The sequence below is a fragment of the Triplophysa dalaica genome, chromosome 14, assembly GCF_015846415.1.
Source record: "Triplophysa dalaica isolate WHDGS20190420 chromosome 14, ASM1584641v1, whole genome shotgun sequence".
NCBI classification, from domain to species: domain Eukaryota; kingdom Metazoa; phylum Chordata; class Actinopteri; order Cypriniformes; family Nemacheilidae; genus Triplophysa; species Triplophysa dalaica.
Genome location: NC_079555.1, coordinates 18,707,398 through 18,727,603, shown reverse-complemented (window position 1 = coordinate 18,727,603; position 20,206 = coordinate 18,707,398). Strand labels below are relative to the sequence as shown.

At 41.9% G+C, this 20,206-nt stretch overlaps 1 protein-coding gene and 1 pseudogene across 1 annotated transcript; one reads left to right on the top strand and one right to left on the bottom strand.

The window, feature by feature from the left end:
• Positions 1 to 8,341: 8,341 nt before the first annotated feature.
• Positions 8,342 to 9,798, top strand: LOC130435808 (putative nuclease HARBI1). The gene is made up of 5 exons (XM_056766658.1): positions 8,342 to 8,455; positions 8,528 to 8,823; positions 8,893 to 9,008; positions 9,105 to 9,216; positions 9,309 to 9,798. Exons 1-5 carry the CDS (start codon positions 8,352 to 8,354, stop codon positions 9,677 to 9,679), a joined length of 999 nt encoding a protein of 332 aa, XP_056622636.1. The 5' UTR covers positions 8,342 to 8,351; the 3' UTR covers positions 9,680 to 9,798.
• Positions 9,799 to 11,763: 1,965 nt separating this feature from the next.
• LOC130436003 (uncharacterized) lies at positions 11,764 to 19,789 on the bottom strand (annotated as a pseudogene).
• Between the last annotated feature and the right edge of the window lie 417 nt (positions 19,790 to 20,206).

Here is a 20,206-nt window from a genome sequence, read left to right as displayed (position 1 = left end):
ATATTCAGTCGTAAACTAAAGTGGGCCGGTCTAAGGCATGAAACTCCAGGGCTGAAAATGACTCCCAATCCGGCCCTGGTTTGGGTCATACCTTCAAGGGAGAGGTTACTATGTGAATATAGGCAACCATAAATCTGACTGGACACCTATGACTTGCGGTGTTCCACAGGCCTCAGTTCTTGCTTCGCTCCTCTTCAATTTGTATATGCTCCCACTTGGCCAAATAATGAAAAAGTACCAAATTGGCTACCACAGCTATGCAGACGACACAGATCTTTCTAGCCCTCTCACCCAATGACTACAAGCCTATTGACTCTCTTTGCCAATGCATTGATGAAATTAACAGCTGGATGTGTCAAAACTTCCTTCAGTTAAATAAAAACAAAACTGAAGTCATTGTTTTTGGCAACAAGGATGAAACTAACAAGGTAAACGCAAACCTTGACTTAAGAGGTCTAAAGACACAAAGCAAGGTAAAAAATCTTGGGGTCATTTTGGAGTCTGACCTTAGTTTCAGCAGTCATGTCAAAGCAATAAGCAAATCAGCGTACTACCATCTCAGAAACCTAGCCAGAATCAGATGTTTTGTCTCAAGCAAAGATTTAGAGAAACTACTCCATGCTTTCATCACCAGCAGGGAGAAATTACTGTAATGGACTCTTTACAGGTCTTCCCAAAAAGACCATCAGACAGCTGCAGCTCATACAGAACGCTGCTGCCAGGATTCTAACCAGAACCAAAAAATCTGAGCATATCACTCCAATCCTCAGGTCCTTACACTGGTTACCAGTTACTTTTAGAATCAACTTCAAAGTATTATTAATTGTCTATAAATCGCTTAATGGTCTAGGACCTAAATACATCTCAGATATGCTCATTGAATATAAACCAAACAGACTTCTCAGATCATCAGGATCAAGTCAGTTAGAGATAACAAGGGTTCACTCAAAACAGGGCGAGTCAGCGTTTAGTCATTACGCCACCCGTAGCTGGAATCTGCTTCCAGAAGACATCAGACATTCACCAACAGTAGCTACTTTTAAATCCAGATTAAAAACACACTTGTTTAGCTGTGCATTCACAACCTGAGCACTGTGGTGCTTTATATCAACTGCACTTCTATTTCTAATTTATTTTTATTTGCTCTTATTAATTTTATATATACAGTCACATTTTTTATCAATTTTATTGGTGTATAACTGTTTCTTAAAATCTAAAGTTTTTGTGATCTTAAATCATTTGCATTTTAAAGATAAGACTTATTTCTTTCTGTCAATCATTTTATGTAAAGCACTTTGAATTGCACTTGTGTATGAAATGTGCTATATAAATAAACTTGCCTTGCCTTGCCTTGACCCATCCGGCTTTAACACTGGCACTACCAGAGCTGCCCAGTCTGAGAATTTCACAGGCTCTATTATGATTTCTTTTATTTGTCTATCCAGTTCAACTTCATAGCAAAAGGCAATATCCGTGGCTTGAAAAAAAACGAGGCTTTGTATCCCTGTATACATAAATCTTTGCCTTGGTTCCTCTTAGCATTCCAATGTTCCTCTTTGAACACAGTTTGATGTTTCTGTAGAATGTCCTGTAACATCTCAGAACAATCTTGTACTTTGTTGATATTTTCCCAGCCAATTTTTTACTCTGTGAGCCATGCTCTTCCCAGTAGATTTGGTCCTGATCCACCCACCACAATCGCTGTTAGTTCTTTAGTTTTTCCTTTGTGTTCCACTTTGACCTTGTTTGTACCCAGAATGTTCACAGGCTGTCCGGTGTATGTTTTTAGTGTGACAAGGCCTGTATTTAAAGCCAGTCTCTTCCTAATATCTAACTTGGCATTTCTGAGTGTGATAATACAGTTACACTACATCCAGTGTCAATTTTGAATTTCACCAGGCATTCATTCACCTGAAACATTTGTGTAAGAGGGGGAACATAGGGTCTGCTTGACTCTATACTTTACATGGTGAAAACCTCCTCTCCAGGCTCTTCTTCCTTTTGGTCTTGTAGGTAATTGACCTTTTTTTTTGTTTTCCTCTCCCCCACTTTGAAGTTGGCTTGCCCATATCCCGTTTACTGTCATGAGATTTCACTCTACACACTCTTTTCAAAGTCAGATTTTTCCACAATTTTAACAATTTTCCTATGCAAACTTACATTCCTTTGGTCCGTGGTTACTTCCCCTACAATGGTCGCATGCTCTGGTACCACCTGACATGCTCTTTGCCCGGGCTTCTACCTTGAAAACAGTTTCACTGTGCCCGTGTCCTTTCTATCTATTTAAATCCGCTATATCTTTTTAGCCGCTTTCATAGCCTGTGCTTTCTTTAACACCATCTTGAATGTCAATCCGTCCTCAGCCAGTAATCTCCTCTGGATGCTATCATCATTAATCCCACACACCAACCGATCTCTCAGCATAACATTGAGCGTGTCACCAAAATTACAGTCCTGTGCCAGCTTTCTGAGCTCAGCGACATAATCCACAACACTTTCATCTTGCCTCCTGTTCCATGAATTAAGCATCCATCTCTGGACAATTTTCTAGTTTTCGGAATAAAATGTGTAGGCAACAAACTCACCAGTTCATCATATTCTTTTGATCCTGGTCTTTCGGGACTCAGCAGATTCCTCCCCCGTGAATGTTTGTTCTCCGACAAAACTCAGTAATATGGCAGGTTTTTTTGTGGTGCCTCAACATCGTTTGCCTTGAAGAAATTATTTAAAACCTCACAATATTCCTCCCATGCCTGCAATTTACAATCAAATTGGGCCACAGATCCCACCATGCCAGCCATTTTACAATTAAGTCACTTCAAGTGATAGCCGTTAGCTGATTGCAATAATGATGCTTGCTGCTTTATAATCCTCCTTTGTTTCACTCAGGAATTTATATCCCGGTCCCGACTTTATCCTCGTCGTCATATGTTGTATCTTGTATTAAAGAAAAAAGGAGACGACAATTCCTTTTACTAAGGGGAACGTAGCAACACAGTACAAACACAGCACTTTCACATACACATCCCAACTCTCTCTTACAGTGCCTTTTTAACACCCATTGCCACCACTGACATCTGCTGGTTATTCCTAATTATAGCACCTCCCATCACCTATATAACACCCTCGATTTAAGAAAATTGTGCCCACGTTTTAATAAATTTGTTCCCTTACTTTACATAAATCGTGCTGACGTTGAAATACTCACGTGTTTCCTTTTGTTTCCCTGTCTGTGGACAGGTTCTTCATTACAGGCCAGCCTTAACTGCATGCTCATAAAAATAAACATTCTTATCAGTTTACGCAATATAATTTTGAGATTAAATTCTAATCTATTCAGAGTGCATATGTGAATACAGTATAGTGTATTCGTGGGTTTGTAATTTGTGTAACATAATTCTAAATCGCTTCCTACAGTACACCTAGATGTCGTTAATTGCCCCTTGTTTTCGGAGTCACTTAACATGGATGCTCGACTGAGAGACTGCTTATTGAAGCGTAACATTGCTGAAGAAATGATTCAAAAGATGGAAGATAAAAAAGGTACGTTGATTATATTTCCAATTGGTTGAGATTTACCTTTTTAGACAAAACGCTAAGTCTCAAGGCAGTTCGTAGCATAGACACAAATTTTTTAATCTATTAATGCGTGTTCCTGGACAGGAATATCCCCATTTTTTCGTTTCACTCAGCAAGACTTTCAATACACAGACTGCATGTGTATTTACATTGACAAATTTATAACCTGGTATCAAAAGATATCATGCATATTTTAGGATGTGACCAACCAACACCTTATTTCACCCGAACCCTAAAATCATAACTGTAAAGGCTAATTTAGCTAAAATCACGAATTTCAGGAGGTCCCAAAACAACGATAAATGGCAGCCCTAACCTCCCTCCCCAAACTTAACGTCACAGGGGAAAAGTAAAAACATACTGATGAGATCGTTGTAAATATGAATTCACACAAATGACTCACCTTGTAAAATAGGTATTGTTGGACTTTAAAAATTGTCCTGCATGTCCAAAAATTGGAGAAAGGCGATTTCTAATCAAACTGAGGTTTATTTATCAGATTAACAAAAATACAGCGCTGGGTTGCTGGACAACACTCTTATCAAACTGAGTTTTATTAATCAGATTAACAAAAATACAGCGCTGGGTTGCTGGACAACACTCCTCTGTCCTTCCCAGGAACAACAACCCCCACAGCACATGGTCACAGCATTTTTGTTATTTCACGCCGATTTCTCTTCTGCCGGGGGCCGGGATCCCCCCTGCCTCCACCAATCACCAACTTCTGCCTTATCTCGTTCCTGTAAAACACTTCTGAAACAACATTCCAAATACCTCCCCCAACCCCCTAAACAACTGCAGCCGAAGATGCCTTTTCTCCCCCACAAACTCACATTCCTTTGTTGCAAGCACTTCAATAGGCATATAGCTGTTTCACATCTATGACAGTATAAACTCTTATTTAAACGAACAACTCTTTGTTATAAAAGCATAATAATAAAACCATTTAATAAAATGATAATCAAAACACTGTAATAAATGTCATGATATAAAAACATATTCCCACAATTCCCTCTCTTGACCTCGAAAGAGGTCACACATAATTCTCATCATCATCCTCATCTTCCTCTTCATCACCATCCATCAATTGGCTAGCCAACAGGGGCATACTGTAAGGGGGTGGGGTGAGATCTTTCTTTTCTATTTCTGCAATTATCAGTCGGTTACACAATGATCTGATACATGGGATACAGCAACAACCACAAGTTACTAAGATTGCCAAGAACACTGCAATTGAGACTATTATTGACATGACCAGCGCTTTCCATTTGCCTAATGCTTTATCCAGCCAGTCACCTATGGGGTTATTTACACCTGAATGTTCTTTCATTTCTAAGGAAAGTGTTCTCAATCCTTCTAAAGCTTTTGTTACAGTGCCATTGGGGGCAGTGTTGTTGGGAATGAAAGTGCAACACAAATCACCAAACATGTGACATACTCCACCCCTCTCTGCTAACAGCATATCTAATGCCATTCTGTTCTGCACTGCCATAAGAGATGTTGGGGCTAATTGTTCTGACAGGCCTTCAACTGCGGCCCTAGTCATGTTAGTCAATCTCATCACATTGTAATGGACGTAATTTATTCTGTCAATATTTTTGTTTGGGGTTACTGGGAATAACCTTGCTAAAATAGGAATGTTCTCAAAGCCTGATGCTATCTGATTGGCCAATTTAAACTCATCTGGGACACCTCTAGGTACTCCAATAGCATCAATATAGGTTGGGCTATTTAATGACAAATCAATGGAAGTTGCTGACCTTTTGCTAATGACATGTCGCCGTCTGCGGCGGGTCAGTGAGCCCGTACCTGTTGTTTGTGGCCCTACTTTTACTTTTTCACCAATCAAAGTCAATGGCGCTCCTAATCTAACCATTGCACATAGGCCCTTTGTATTTTTTGGCACTCTAGTGAACAGCCGTCTATCACCACAATAGTAATATAGTCCTGCTCTTGCCCATGGCCCTATCAATGTTCCATTGTCAGGTATGATGACGTTACACCATTCCTCATTAATCTGTCCATAATTAATAGTTGGTGATTGTAATGTAAAGTTAAAACAGGTGTAATTATCTTTTCTGGGCGCAAATGGGCCTGTTTTTGATTCATTAGATATTGGGGGAAATATAGATGCTAGAGTAGTACAATTGGTGGAGCCCAGAGGCCTGTTGCACAAAAGTAGAATTAAGACATCCGGGATAAATGACTCAGCTGAGCTCAATGAAGCCAAAACATGTGCGTCCAGGCTTAATTGGTTGCACAAAGACCAAGCCAGGATGAGCAGACACGGATTCATTAAGCCAGGTGAAACCAATCCTGGATAGGTGCGCGCTCACGGCTCACTGAAATAGACCCCGCCACAGATCACAGATTAACTGATTTACCCTGGCAACTAGAGCCGCGTACTTTTCCCCGTCGGAAGCACAAATCCTCATGGAGGCATACGAGGAGGTAAAAGATATAATTAAGAAGAAAGGCAACACCGCCACAGTGATAAAGTAAAGAGAAAAAGCGTGGCAAAGTATTTCAGACCGCCTGAATGCGTAAGTAGTGCACAATTACACACTCACCGCTCTGCTGAAACATCACAATTACAATTCAAATATTTAATTCACATCTCCAAAAACGCAGTTGTACTGTAATTATGAAACGGATAAATTTTTAATTAAAATGCACTGCAGATATGAGTGAAATTGTGTAAAGTAACTCCATCACACTGTATAAAGCTATGATAAATTATTATTAAAGCCTTACATTATTATTTAACGTTACTACGCTCAGTACGGTTTAATCTTAGCCGTTGTACTCTGCTTCTTATGTTGTCCACAGTTTTTTTTTTGTGTTTCTCCTGCTTTTATTAATGTAAAGCTGCTTTGACAGAATGAAACAATTGTGAAAAGTGCTATATAAATAAAATTTAATTGAATAAATAGATGAGCTATAATAATAATCACTTTAATTTATATAGCGCCTTTCAAAGGACCCAAGGTCGGTTGCTCACTGCACTGCAAAAATGTCTTTCTTACTTATTATTTTTGTCTTGTTTTCAGTTAAAAAAAAAATATCTAAAAAAATCTTAAATATTTTCTTGAGCAAAATTACCTAGGAAAATAAGCTAAAAAATCTGCCAGTGAAACAAGAGAACTTTTCTAAAATTAAGTGTTTATGGAAAAAGTAAACTTATTTCAAGAGAATTTTTCTTATTATATTGACAGATTTTTTATTTTTTTGCTTGTTTTAAGCACACATTTACTTAAAGTTTATATTTTTTGTCTAAACTATACTTATTTTGCTAGGTCATTTAGCAAATCAAGAAAATACATCTTTATTTAAGATTTTTTTTTTGTTGATATTTTTACTGAAAACAAGACAAAAATACCAAGTCATTTTTTGCAGTGTGACTCCATTAAATGTTCTTGTGATAAAGTGTGTGTGTGTGTGTGTGCGTGCGATGTAGATTAAACTTGAACGGGCCAAAACGGACATGGCAGCATGTCAAAATCAAATACAAGAACATTCTGCACAATGGTATGGTCCCTGACTACAAAGCACAAGCATATATTGTACCCAGAAGGCGCCTGCTCACACATTGTCTGTACTGTTTTAGCAGTGAAAAAGAATACCCACAGACAAGGCACGGGTGGTGGGTCACCAAAGGCTGACCTTACCCCAGCAGAGGACATGGCCTTGGAGCTAAATAAAGGCAGGCCCGTCTTAGAGGGGATCCCTGGGGGGAAAGAGACGAGCATAGGTTCCTCCCAAGATGCCACCCGCTTCATTCAAGGTATGTCCTTCCATCTCTACATGGGATACAACCACATTCATATTGAATCAATTTGGACTGTCTGACTTTGGTTTACCTATTGCCTTGCAGTGTCTGGCAGCACTGTGTTCCTGTTAGAGCCACCAGCACAAGCACCAGACGATGCTGATCCAGTGAGTACTCCATCAAAGGCATACTGTAGGCCTGGCATGTCTTGTCTACTAGCTTCAGTATGAATCCGATTAAATGTGATAGGGTGAAAGCCCCAGTGCAGCAGCAACAGCACATGATGGAGACGATGATGAGGAGGAGACCATCTCTCTGGATTCCAGAAGGCATGAGGTATCATGTTAAGACTGTGAAAGTACTATTTAATCTACAATGGTGAGGAGTCCTCATCAAAATCAAAAAGTCTAATTTCTTTTACAGGACCCAGATGCTATACAGTGGGAAAACCAGCCTGGCAACATAGTGCGTATTAATAAAAGGACACCACATCCTGCCAAATTCCAGCTGCGCTAATTGTATTATGTTCACAGAGCTCACAAGCTATCAGAAAGTTGTATGGCAACCACCTCCGGCGCCAAATAGAACTGGCAGACATAGACATTCAGTACAACAAGAAACAGATGGAAAATCTTGCACTGGAGTCCGAAATAAAAAAGAGGACAATTAGGAAACTGGACCTTGAAATAAAAAAACTTGAGAGGGAGGTGAGATATGCCTTCAATGTACACTGTATGCTAACTGTAACACAAATGTATTAATCATTATTTTTCTTTCCTCCCCCAGCTCCAAGAAGATGACACAGCTCAAAATAAAAATTAGGTATTTTCTCGTAAAGTCAAGTGAGCCATGACATATGAGCTCTTATTGTGAGCACACAGGACGGTGGCATCTTTCTAAGGTTTTTTTTTTTTTCCCAGCAATCAGTACAACCAAGTCATCGTTATAAGGCACCGGCCGCTTTTGCCCAACCCCCCAGCACCAGGTGTGGCCACTAGCCTATATGAACGCCCAAAATTGTGTGTTCCTTTCTGCTCTGACAATGGCATGCCCATTCTTGCGAGATGTGGTGGATGAAGAAGCACTTGTGCTGAGGAGAGCCTTCAGGTGAGAAAGGGTCTTCAGGGACTGGTTGGACCCACTGGCCTTTCCTGATGACCATCTATATGAAAGATACAGGTTTTCTGCAGATGGCATCAGGTATCTATGCAGACTACTGGGTCCCGGGATTAAGCACCGCACTGCACGGAGCCATGCACTGAGTGTGGAGCAAATGGTTTGTGTGGCCTTGCGCTTTTTTGCTAGTGGAGCCTTCCTGTACTCAGTGGGGGATGCAGAACAGCTGAACAAGGCCACAATTTGCCGCACAATAAGGAGTGTGTGTCTGGCTATCAAAGCATTAGCAGATGTCTTCATCTCCTTCCCTGGCCACAGAAGACTCTGTGACATCAAAGAGGAGTTCTATAGGATTGCAGGTAAGAGGATCTACAAATTACAGGACAACTGTTAACACATAGTAGGATACTCATTACTTTGTGTGACAGGTTTCCCCAATGTCATTGGTGCAGTGGACTGCACACACATAAGGATAAAAGCCCCCTCAGGTGCCCATGAGGCCGATTTTGTGAATAGGAAATCCTTTCACAGCATTAATGTTCAGGTGAACATAAATTTTTGATATTGTCCATTGACGAACACTCTGCATTGCCAGTGATGTGCATTGATTGGTGTAATATTCCTCATCTTATGATTTCAGATGGTCTGCAAAGCTGACTGTGTGATCAGCAATGTTGTGGCAAAATGGCCTGGCTCAGTCCATGACTCCAGAATCTTTCGGGCCTCTGAAATCTATCAGTGCCTATCACAAGGTAAGACACACAACCCTTTTATAACCATCATGGCTGTGTCAAGAATATCACTGTGTTTATGAGGTAGTAATGATGAGATTTTGTGTTGACAGGTGAATTCTCTGGTGTGTTGCTGGGAGACAGGGGGTATGGCTGCCAGCCTTTTCTCCTGACACCTTTCACAGACCCCCAGGAAGCACAGCAGGCCTACAACCATGCCCATGCCAGGACCAGGGCCAGAGTTGAAATGACCTTTGGCCTCCTGAAGGCACGCTTTCACTGCCTTCACAAATTAAGGGTCAGCCCTGTTAGGGCATGTGATATTACTGTGGCTTGTGCTGTCCTCCACAATGTGGCCTGCCTGAGGAAGGAGAGGGCCCCCAGAGTGCCACCAGCCATGGACTGGGACGATCCGGCAATCTTCCCTGATGACGACAGTGGTCGGCTGCTGAGGGACCAACATGTGTTGAATTATTTTAGTTAGTATGTGTGCTTTCAATTTTGGTTAAATATGTCCTGCGGTGGCAGAGGAATTTGGGTTTTTTGGGGTTCGTTTTTTTACGAATTTGGCCTCTTATGATGTTTGTGCAGTATACTGTGTGTAATACAAGGCTGCAGGGAGGCTACTGCATCCATTCATTTGTCTGTTCAGTTGATGTGTATGGATTTGTCCTGCATTTATTTTAGTGTGCAGACATGCAGGGTTTGTTATATACAGACCTTTGAATGTGTATGTATCATTTTGTATAATATGCTTTGATTCTGTGCTTTCCATCTTGTAGAGTCACTGTGACTTCAGTTTCGAAAGGAGCTGATGGTTTACCTGCTTTGTTTTGTCCTTATTCAATAAAGGAACATAATGTTACACATTGTGTTTTTATATTCATATGGAATGTGTATTTGTTTATATGACAGAGTACTAGGGCCACACTGAGGAAAAAGGATAAAGTCATACATTTATGAGGCTGGTTATTTCTGCAGAAAAGCTACATATTCTTTTTACAGTTTTGATACTTATGACAATGTGATACTTAATATTCTGGCACATCAGCATGTCTTTCTTTATGAAACCATACTGAAGTACAATTTAACGAAATGCCCCACATCTGTCATTTTAACAACTGTCCTCCTTTAAAACAACTGGTTACAATATTATGACTTGTCTTTTTTTTTCCCTCTGTGGCCCTAATATTCTATCATTTTATATATAGCCTTAGAGTCTATGGGAAACTGTAAATTATCTAATGATAGCAACATCTAAAAATCATTATTTATCCAAAATGATTGAAATTAATGATCACAAGCGTTTAAATAATGACAGTGGGTCTAGTTATGTGATAACAATGTATAGTGAGCAGTGAAATAACTATTGGTTTCCATTTGTGGTGACTGCTGACTGACATTAGGGATGAGATTAAATAGATCCTGGAATTTAGCCTGGTCTGGAGCAGGCTAGCTCCACAGAATAAATCTCCATGGTAATTGCGATGTTCTTTAGTGCAACCGGATTACGGATCAATTGAGCCAGGATCACCAAGATATCCTGGCTTAATCCCTTATCCTAGTTTTGTGCAACAGGCCCCAGGGTTCTGGTCAGTGACAACATACAGTCATACCCCCATGTATCATTAGGATACAGTGGGGCCGGTTCAATGTGGAGTCTTGGTCTAGCACCTGCACAGGCAACACAATCATCTAATTTCTGTTCTTTGGCCGTATTTATTAACCATTCTAACCACAAGTTGGTCTCTCCGTACCCTGTTGCTCTCTCAATAATATCTTCCGGCTTCAGCTTGGTGTAATCTATTTCTACGATTTTTTGTCTCATTGTTGTTATAGGAAGCATGCTATTTCTTGTGTTATTTATCCCTATCTGGGGCGGTTCTACTATATTTATTTTGATTAGTCCTATTGGGTCTTTCCCTGATACATCCACCCCCAAGGCGATATACATAGATTTTTTCGGGGGGTACCATTTCCTGGGAAATAACTCAGTGACGTGCCTTATGTCTCCTAACGAGAGAGTTATGGGGTTTTGACTAGTGCTATAATCTCGCTGAAATGATACCTTACTTTTCCATCCTGTCCCTACATTTGATATGACCCATTTCTCGTGCGGTGTCCATGCCCTGTGTATTTTCTGACAGCATGCCAAGAGCCACAACCTTTTGCTGACTGCGCTGTGTTGGAATTACACACGAATTCTAACCCTTTGTCACTACATAAATACACATCATATCCCCTCCAGCTGGAATTCTTTCCATTACAATTAATGACACTGCACAGGTCAAATGTATATGACGTTGTTGATCCATTCACATAATCTAACTCAATTCCTTTTTCGAATCTCTTTATACAGGGATCAGGTTTAGTTGACCTTTTGGGTCTAGTGACATTTTTTCCTTCTTGCCACTGTTCTACTCCGAAATTAATACCTACAATTATGACAGCGATGATGCCCAAGATTACCATACAACTCCAATTTTCCCACAATTTCATTTTTTATCTTTGTTATAAACACAGTTTAAGATAGAAAATTATAAAAGTTAAAACATAAAACACATTAATTTAAAGGAAATTAAGACTATATGGTATATGGTTAAGATATATGGTTATGACTATGTCCACTCCTGTGAACACTTCACTCTGGACTCTTTGGAAATCTAGTTTGTCCAGACCACACCCCAGCCCGGGTACAGAAACACTTCTCACTCTATGTTCTACACACCAGTCTCTCATGTGTCTTAAACTACTGGTGAAATGTTCATATGTGGGGAGATCAGTGCATTTTACTTTTGTGATCAGGTGAAAAATAGTTCTACCGTCCTCCTCGTGAGTTACTGCACAGTCACCTTTTCTTTTGTTTTGCTGTCTCACTTTCTCCACCCCATACCTGTTTTTAAATGTCACTGCAATACCTGCTCCGTATGCACAGTCTTCACTTACACAGTGCGCTAGAGGTTCCTCTGGTGGACTTGAAAAAATGTCACCTTTCTTGTGTATGACCTGTAATGTTCCTTTTTCTGCGCTCCCCTGTACTTCACCTTCATCAACACCCTCCCTCTCTTGGACCTGAGATCTCAGGTCCACAGCCGTCTGTTCCAGAGACCTGTTTGGGGGTTCACAAGCAACACAAGAAGACAAATGATACCAGGTGTCTTTTTCTTGGAGGCGGACACAGTGGGATGTTCGTGAGGTGACACGCAATGGTTTAGACCACCTGGGCTCATTCCACTTCCTGCGAAAGGTCTTTAGTCGCACCCACTCAGTGGGTGGTGGAACAGGTTGTGGTTCAGTCTCCGGTGTGACCTGCTGGGAAAAGTGTTGGATCAGAGCAGTTAGTTTGTCAAAATAGACACAATGTGACAGAGGCTTAATGGTGTCCGTCTGCAGAGGTGTGGTTGGTCCTGGAAATGATCGATCTGTAAGCAATTCAAATGGTGTAAAGCCAGAAATCCTGTTAACAGAGGAACGTACAGACATTAATGCAAGAGGAAGGGCAGAGAACCACGACAATTTGGTCTGTGCACAGATTTTAGCCAATTTAAGTTTCAATGTAAGGTTCATACGTTCGACCTTCCCTTGGGATTGTGGATGGTGGACAGAACCGAAGGCATGTGTGAGACCCATAGACTGCTCAACCATTTTCAAATGTTCATTTTTGAAATGACTACCATTATCTGATCTAACTCGTCTGGCGAAACCATGGTGTGGGATGTAATAATTGATTAAACACTTAATCACTGCAGTACTGTCTTCCCTTCCCACAGGATAAGCTTCGGGCCAGCCCGTGAAATAGTCAACAATAACCAAGAGGTATTGTTTACCTTGGACCCTGGTGATCATGTCTGTGAAGTCTATCACAATTTCCTCCCCAGGGCCACAGATAGGTGAAAACGTACCTTTCAGTTGTTTCAGGGAGGGTTTAATATTATGTTGTTGGCAGGTGTCGCAAGACAGGACATAGTAGGACACCATTGAGGTCAGAAAAGGGTACCACCAATGTCTGAGTGCCGTCAACATTGGTTTGGTGCCAACATGGGCGAGGCCATGGGCCTGTTTGAAAACAGAAGTAGTCAGAGTGACAGGCAATGCTGGTCTTCAATCAGGGGCTTGCCAGAGGCCGTCAGGTGCCTTGAGAGCATCGTGTTCGATCCAGACTGATATCTCTTCTGGACCTGCTTTGCCATGTACAGTCGTGTTCAAAATTATTCAACCCCCACTGAAATTGATTGTTTTGGTCGGTTTGACATTGATTATGATCATTCAGTCATCCTGCTTACAATTAAATCAAAGAGGCACGTGTAGGTCAAACAAATATAACATAACATTTATAATGAAATAACCACAAATGTCTTTTCTGAGCTCACATCATTATCAGTTTTATTCAACCCCCAAGTGACATTCAATCTTAGTACTTAGTACAACATCCTTTTACAGTTATAACAGCTTTTAAACGTGAAGCATAGCTTGACACAAGTGTCTTGCAGCGATCTACGGGTATCTTCGCACATTCATCATGGGCAAAAGCCTCCAGTTCAGTCACATTCTTAGGCTTGCGCACTGTAACTGCTTTCTTTAAGTCCCACCAGAGGTTCTCAATCGGATTTAAGTCTGGTGACTGCGATGGCCACTTCAAAATGTTCCAGCCTTTAATCTGCAACCATGCTCTAGTGGACTTGGAGGTATGCTTGGGATCATTGTCCTGTTGAAAGGTCCAACGTCTTCCAAGCCTCAGGTTTGTGACGGACTGCATCACATTGTCATCCAATATCTCCTGGTACTGAAGAGAATTCATGGTACCTTGCACACGCTGAAGCTTCCCAGTACCTGCAGAAGCAAAACAGCCCCAAAGCATGATTGACCCCCCGCCATGCTTCACAGTAGGCAAGGTGTTCTTTTCTTCATAGGCCTTGTTCTTCCTCCTCCAAACATAGCGTTGATCCATGGGCCCAAACAGTTCTAATTTTGTTTCATCAGTCCACAGAACACTATCCCAAAACTTCTGTGGTTTGTCCACATGACTTTTGGCATACTGCAGTCGACTCTTCTTATTCTTTGGGGACAGCAAGGGGGTGCGCCTGGGAGTTCTGGCATGGAGGCCTTCATTACGCAGGGTGCGCCGTACTGTCTGAGCAGAAACTTCAGTACCCACATCTGACAAATCTTTTCTCAGTTCCTCAGCAGTCACACAGGGACTTTTCTCCACTCTACGCTTCAGGTAGCGCACAGCAGTTGAAGTCAGCATCTTCTTTCTGCCACGACCAGGTAGCGTTTCAACAGTGCCCTTTGCCTTGAATTTGCGAATGATGCTTCCTATGGTGTCTCTTGGTATGTTTAACATCTTTACAATCTTCTTATAGCCATTGCCCTTCCTGTGAAGAGTAATCACCTGTTCTCTTGTCTTCCTGGACCATTCTCTTGACCTCACCATGTTTGTAACCACACCAGTAAATGTCTAGAAGGAGCTGAGTATCACAGTCATTTTAAAGCTGCCTAATTGGTGCTTATTAGGCTTTATTGCTGCTCCCTGATATCCACAGGTGTTTTCAATACCTGATTGAAAACACTTCATTGAACCTCTGTTCTTCAGAGTGGTAGTCTTTAAGGGGTTGAATAATTATGTCAATGAAGAATTCACAAAAGAAACATTTACTACTGTATTACAAAACTAATTGATGTCATTTTAGTTGCATATGGTTCTTTAAGAAGTCCTTGTAGGATTTCATTCTGAATACAAATTACAAATGTACACTAAATTCCCTAAAACCATTTACAGCATTGGGGGTTGAATAATTTTGAACACAACTGTACACTGGCCAAATATATTCCGTTTAATTTTGGTAATAATTGTTCCCAATGATTGTTGGTCTGTGCCACCATCTGCAATTTGTTGTAACCTGTGGCTATTTTTGCTGCTGCGTCCGCAGCATCATTTCCTTTAGAAATTAATGAATTGTCTTTCGAGTGGCCTTGACATTTTATGATGGCCACTTCTACAGGTATCATCAGAGCCTCCAAGAGGTCTCTGGCTTCTTTGTCATGTGTGATTGGTCTGCCTGATATTGTGACAAAACCACACCTTTTCCAAACTGGAAGTTCAACATATACTGCCGTGACGACATATGCAAAATCGCTAAAGATGTTAACTCTATTGTTCCCTGCAACTTTTAATGCTTCTATCACAGCTATCATTTCAGCTCTCTGAGCTGATTGTTTACCCTGCAGTTTTTGTGATAACCTGGTAATGAAACCTGTTTCTGTTTGCTCCACTACAGAAAATGCAGCTGTAAGTGAACCGTCTTTTGATCTGAAACAACACCCATCTGTGAACAAGGTCATAACTGGTGGAGGACTCGTCAGTGTATAAGCAGAGAGATCCGCTCTGACACGGGAAGCTATTGCCGTGATCGGTGCACAGTCATGGGGCAAGCCATCAGTTACGAGATCCGCTATGTTAATACCCTCGTGTGTGTACGTGATGTTTGGTGCTGCAAGACATTTTGCTAATTTTCGCTGCCTCAGAGGTGAAAAAGTGAATGCTTCTGAATTAACAAATGACATAGTGGAGTGGGTGGTGAGAACCGTCAATTTGTGGCCCATGACAATGTGAGATGTTTTTTCAATGATCTTAGCCAAACCTGCAGCAAACCTAGCACACGTAGGCTGTCTCTGTTCAATGCTGTCCAGGAGGACGCCGGCATACATTAAAATCCTCCTCGTTCCTGACTGCTTTTGGAATAGCACCCCATGTGCACCGCTTCCTGTTTCAGAAACATCTAGGAAGAAACTTAGTGTAGTCAGCACAATTTAAATGAGCTGCATGTGCCAATTGTGTTTTCAATGTGATAAAAGCCTGCTCTGCTTCAGGGGTCCATTTTAATTCAGCCTTTAAATTTTTCATACCCTGGTCTTTCACGATCTGTCTAAGGGATGAGGTTAAGGAAATATACATAGGGATGTAATTTCTGCTGAAAACTGTGAGGCCAAGAAAGGAAAGCATGTCCTTTACATTGGTTGGCTTGGGATGTGTTAGAATGCTGTCACGTTGACGATGGGAGAGAGTAGACCCCTGTGGTGTGATCAGTCTTCCCATGAAGGTTACATATTGCCTACTGACTTGTAGCTTTTCCTTGCTGACTTTGAAATCTGAAATATATAACTGTTGCAAAATTACTTCTGTACCTTGCAGACAGTCTACATTTGTTTCTGCGGCTAATAACAAATCATCAACGTACATTATTAACAGGCAATTTGGGGGAAGGGCACAATTTTGCAATTGCTCCTTCAACACTTGGTTAAATATTCCTGGTGACAAAAGAAACCCTTGGGGAAGTCTGTTATAAGAGTACTGGCGCCCCCTGTAGGTGAATGCCAGACATGACTTACATTCCTCAGTAAGTGGTATACAGAAAAATGCATTTGCCAGGTCAATACATGTGAACCACTGGTGAGCTGGGGTCAAATTTGATAGGGTAATATATGGATTAGGAACTGCTAACGTGGGTGTCACTACCATACTGTTTATTCGTCTGAGGTCATGAACAAGTCTGTACTTGTTGGTGCCTGGTTTTTGTACTGGGAAAATAGGAGTATTCCATGGAGACTTATAAGGGGTGATTACCCCCCTCTCTAGGAGTCCCTGGACAGTTGATGCAATACCCTCATCTGCCTCAGGTTTGTTACGGTATTGGGGTACCCAAATTGGGTCAACTGATGACATTTCAAAGGTAATTGGTTTGATGTGGCAGAGACCAACATCCGTTGGTCCTTGCGACCATAAATCAAATGGTTGTAATGCAATCAAACGCTCAGCTCCTGGGCCATCAGTTTGCTCCCTGCCATGGCTTCTTGAAATTTTGTTATGTGTCAAAATGCCTATATCTTCAGTGGTGGCTCTTATCCAATAGGATTTAGTAGTTGGTGAAAATAGCACCATGTTGATGTCGGTGGGCTCCCAATCTGCAACAGCTCTCAATTTTTTGGTCATCACTCCCAATTCCCGTGCTTCATGGCCTGGGTGCAGTGCCATTGATATGTGTGGTGCAGCCGTGTCTGTCATTTCATACCATTGCAGCTGTTCTGCAGTTAGGGTGACAGGTGCCACAACACCTTCCTTCCCTATATATAGGCCGTCCCCTGTGAGACGCCATTTGTCACCTTCCACACTATTGAACAGCTCATGGTACATGACATTGTCATTTCTGTCGTAGAACAGTGTGCAATGCAAGGGGTCAACGGGCGGTAAGAAAATATCAATGTCTGTTATCCATGGCCTGTGGTTGTTATACAATGACGGTACACTTGTTGGGGATGGGGAAATATCTAATTCTATCCAGTAAACGTCTGCATGTTCTTTCAATGGGCCTCCTAATAGGACGTTCTGTGTGTAACCCATTTCAGCGGCCAGTGAACAATTAACTTGTGTGCCATCTGGAAAACTTACAATTACCCCCTGTGGTGAACATAAGATACTAGCACCCAGCTTAATAAGTAGATCCCTACCTAGCAAAGGCACAGGAGCATTTGAGGAATACAGAAATGAGTGTGGTAGGCTCTGATTTGCAACATGCACTGTTAATTTCTTTGTCCTTGGCCATTTCTCCAACCCCCCAGAGAACCCCATTACTCCCACTGTTCTATCACTCAGATCATCTTATGATATAGTGCCTGTTGTTACAGTGGAGTATGTTGCTCCAGTGTCAACTAGAGCTTGTAGTGGTTTGTTGTTAACCACTATTTCTATAAGGGGCTCAGCCATTCCCCTCATAGTGGTTCTCTGTGGGCCCCTTCAACATTCCTCTGCGTCCTCACCCGGGCCCCATGTTGGGTACATAGGCGCCTGTAGGTAGGGTGGTGACGAGAGTTGTTGCCCCGGGTTTTGGGGACGTGGTCCCCTGCCTCGACCACCAGGGCCACCTCTTCGGGGACCCCAACCCCCCGCAGGTGGTCCTGTAACTTGGGCTTTATCTGTCAAATTTGGACATTCTCTGTACCAATGATCAGTAGCACCACACGCAAAACATGCATTCCTCCCACGTCCTCTGTCGCCCTGGTTTCCCCGGCCTTCGCCTCCCCCATATCCTTTCCACTGTCCTCTAGGGGGTCTTTGCCACTGAGTTGGGGCCTGATAGACATTTTGTATGTTACCAAAATCGGGCGGAACAAATGGAGCTGGCTGTTGAGACATTTGTTTAGTTTTATTTTGGCTACTGGCCTTTGCTATGTCCAATTCTTCATCTTCCTTACATGACTTGTCCATTGCCTTATCTATGTGATGCACTAAATGTCTTTCCCATAATTCATTACTGGCCACGGGTATGTCTGGATTATTTTCCATAGCTTGCTTTACACCATTGGGGACCCCCGACATAACTGCAGATCGAAAGATATCACGGGTTATTGGGTTGTTTAAACTGTTTTCTTCAACCATTTGCTCCCATTCAGCAGCACACCTAAAAAAATAACCTGCCCCTGTCTCACCTGGTTTAATATGGAATTTAATGTTTTGATATGTGGTCGGGGGAGTGGGATACTGTTTGCGCAATACCTGACTGACTTCAGTACATATCTTGGTATAGGGGGTTTCGTTAGCCTCCTTTTCCATGTCAGCATCTTTCTCAAAAGCACACATCTGTGATACTGTAAAAATCTGTCCCAACAGACATCTCAAATCTCCCACAGCCAGCGTGGTGCCATGACATAAGGCCATCAATTTAGCCAGCCACCTTCCCCCACCTGAGGTGATTGGTGGCAATTTAGCTAACACCGCATTCATGTCACTGTGAGTCCATGGCTGGTACTTATGGTACCCATGACTCGCCATCACCAGTGGCATCTGGCGGTGATGTTTCACCGTGCTGGAACGCAACTGGTAATCTGGCCCGTCCTCTCTATCATCTTGCATATCCCTGACTTTCTGTCGTCTTTTACCATGCTGGCTGTCTTGGTCATTGTGAATTGGGCCAGTGGTCATTGTCCCTACATTTATTACATTTACTTCTTCCCCGTTCTCTACCTCTTCTTTTTCACTCTCTACCTCATCGTCATTCTCAATAATTATACTAACGTCTTCAGGGACCTGGAGCATGAGTGGTACGGGTGATCCCTGCTTATGTTTATTTTGTTCACGCACTACTTTTGCCAAATGGATTAACTGCTCTTTTAAGTCCTTTATATCAGCCATTGTTTCAGGCATGTCTACATTAACTTCTCCCTCATTGACTTTTACCAAGACTTGCTGTGAGCTCCCCTCATATGGTGGGGGCTGCAATAGTGCCTGCACATCCGGATATATTTTTGAAGGCGGGGCAGAGGCCGAGGGGGAATGGGTGGTGCTACTTTTGTTGCCTCTCCCCTCACTTCCTGTTTTCTCACTCATTTCTTTTCCTGTCTTGACTGCCTTCACTTCCTCTCCTTTGCTCTTACTTTTTTCAAAAGTGAGGGCGGTTGCCGTAAGGGCAATTCTCTTCCACAGTCTGAGATCCGTGCTATACTCCTTTTCCTGACTTATATATTTACCCTTTTGTGTCCACTTAACTTTGTTTCTAACACTTTGATGTTTCTGTAGCCTCACATGGGACCTCTTTTCCATGTCCCTGGTTTTTGGCGCCAGCGGTGTGAACACCTTATCTGGCTCATCCCATATATTTTCTATACATATCTGACTCCATTTACTCTCCCATATTTTCCTATCTTTCTTATGATTTTAAGGCTCTGCTTGAGTTATCAACATATCTACTACTCTTCCCCATTGTACCTCAACGGGTAGACATCCATATTCATCACATTCCTTCTGAAACTCCGCCATTATATTGTTTCTATATTACTACACTCACAATTTTGAGCTAATAATTATAATAAAGATATTTTATTAATAAACACACACGAAACAGATAAACAGAATTTACGGTCATTCAGACCGGGGGCCTCTAACCACTATTTTACAGTTACCTCAACCGAGGGTTACCTCAACCCAATGCAATTTACAGTTACCTCAACTGATGGACAT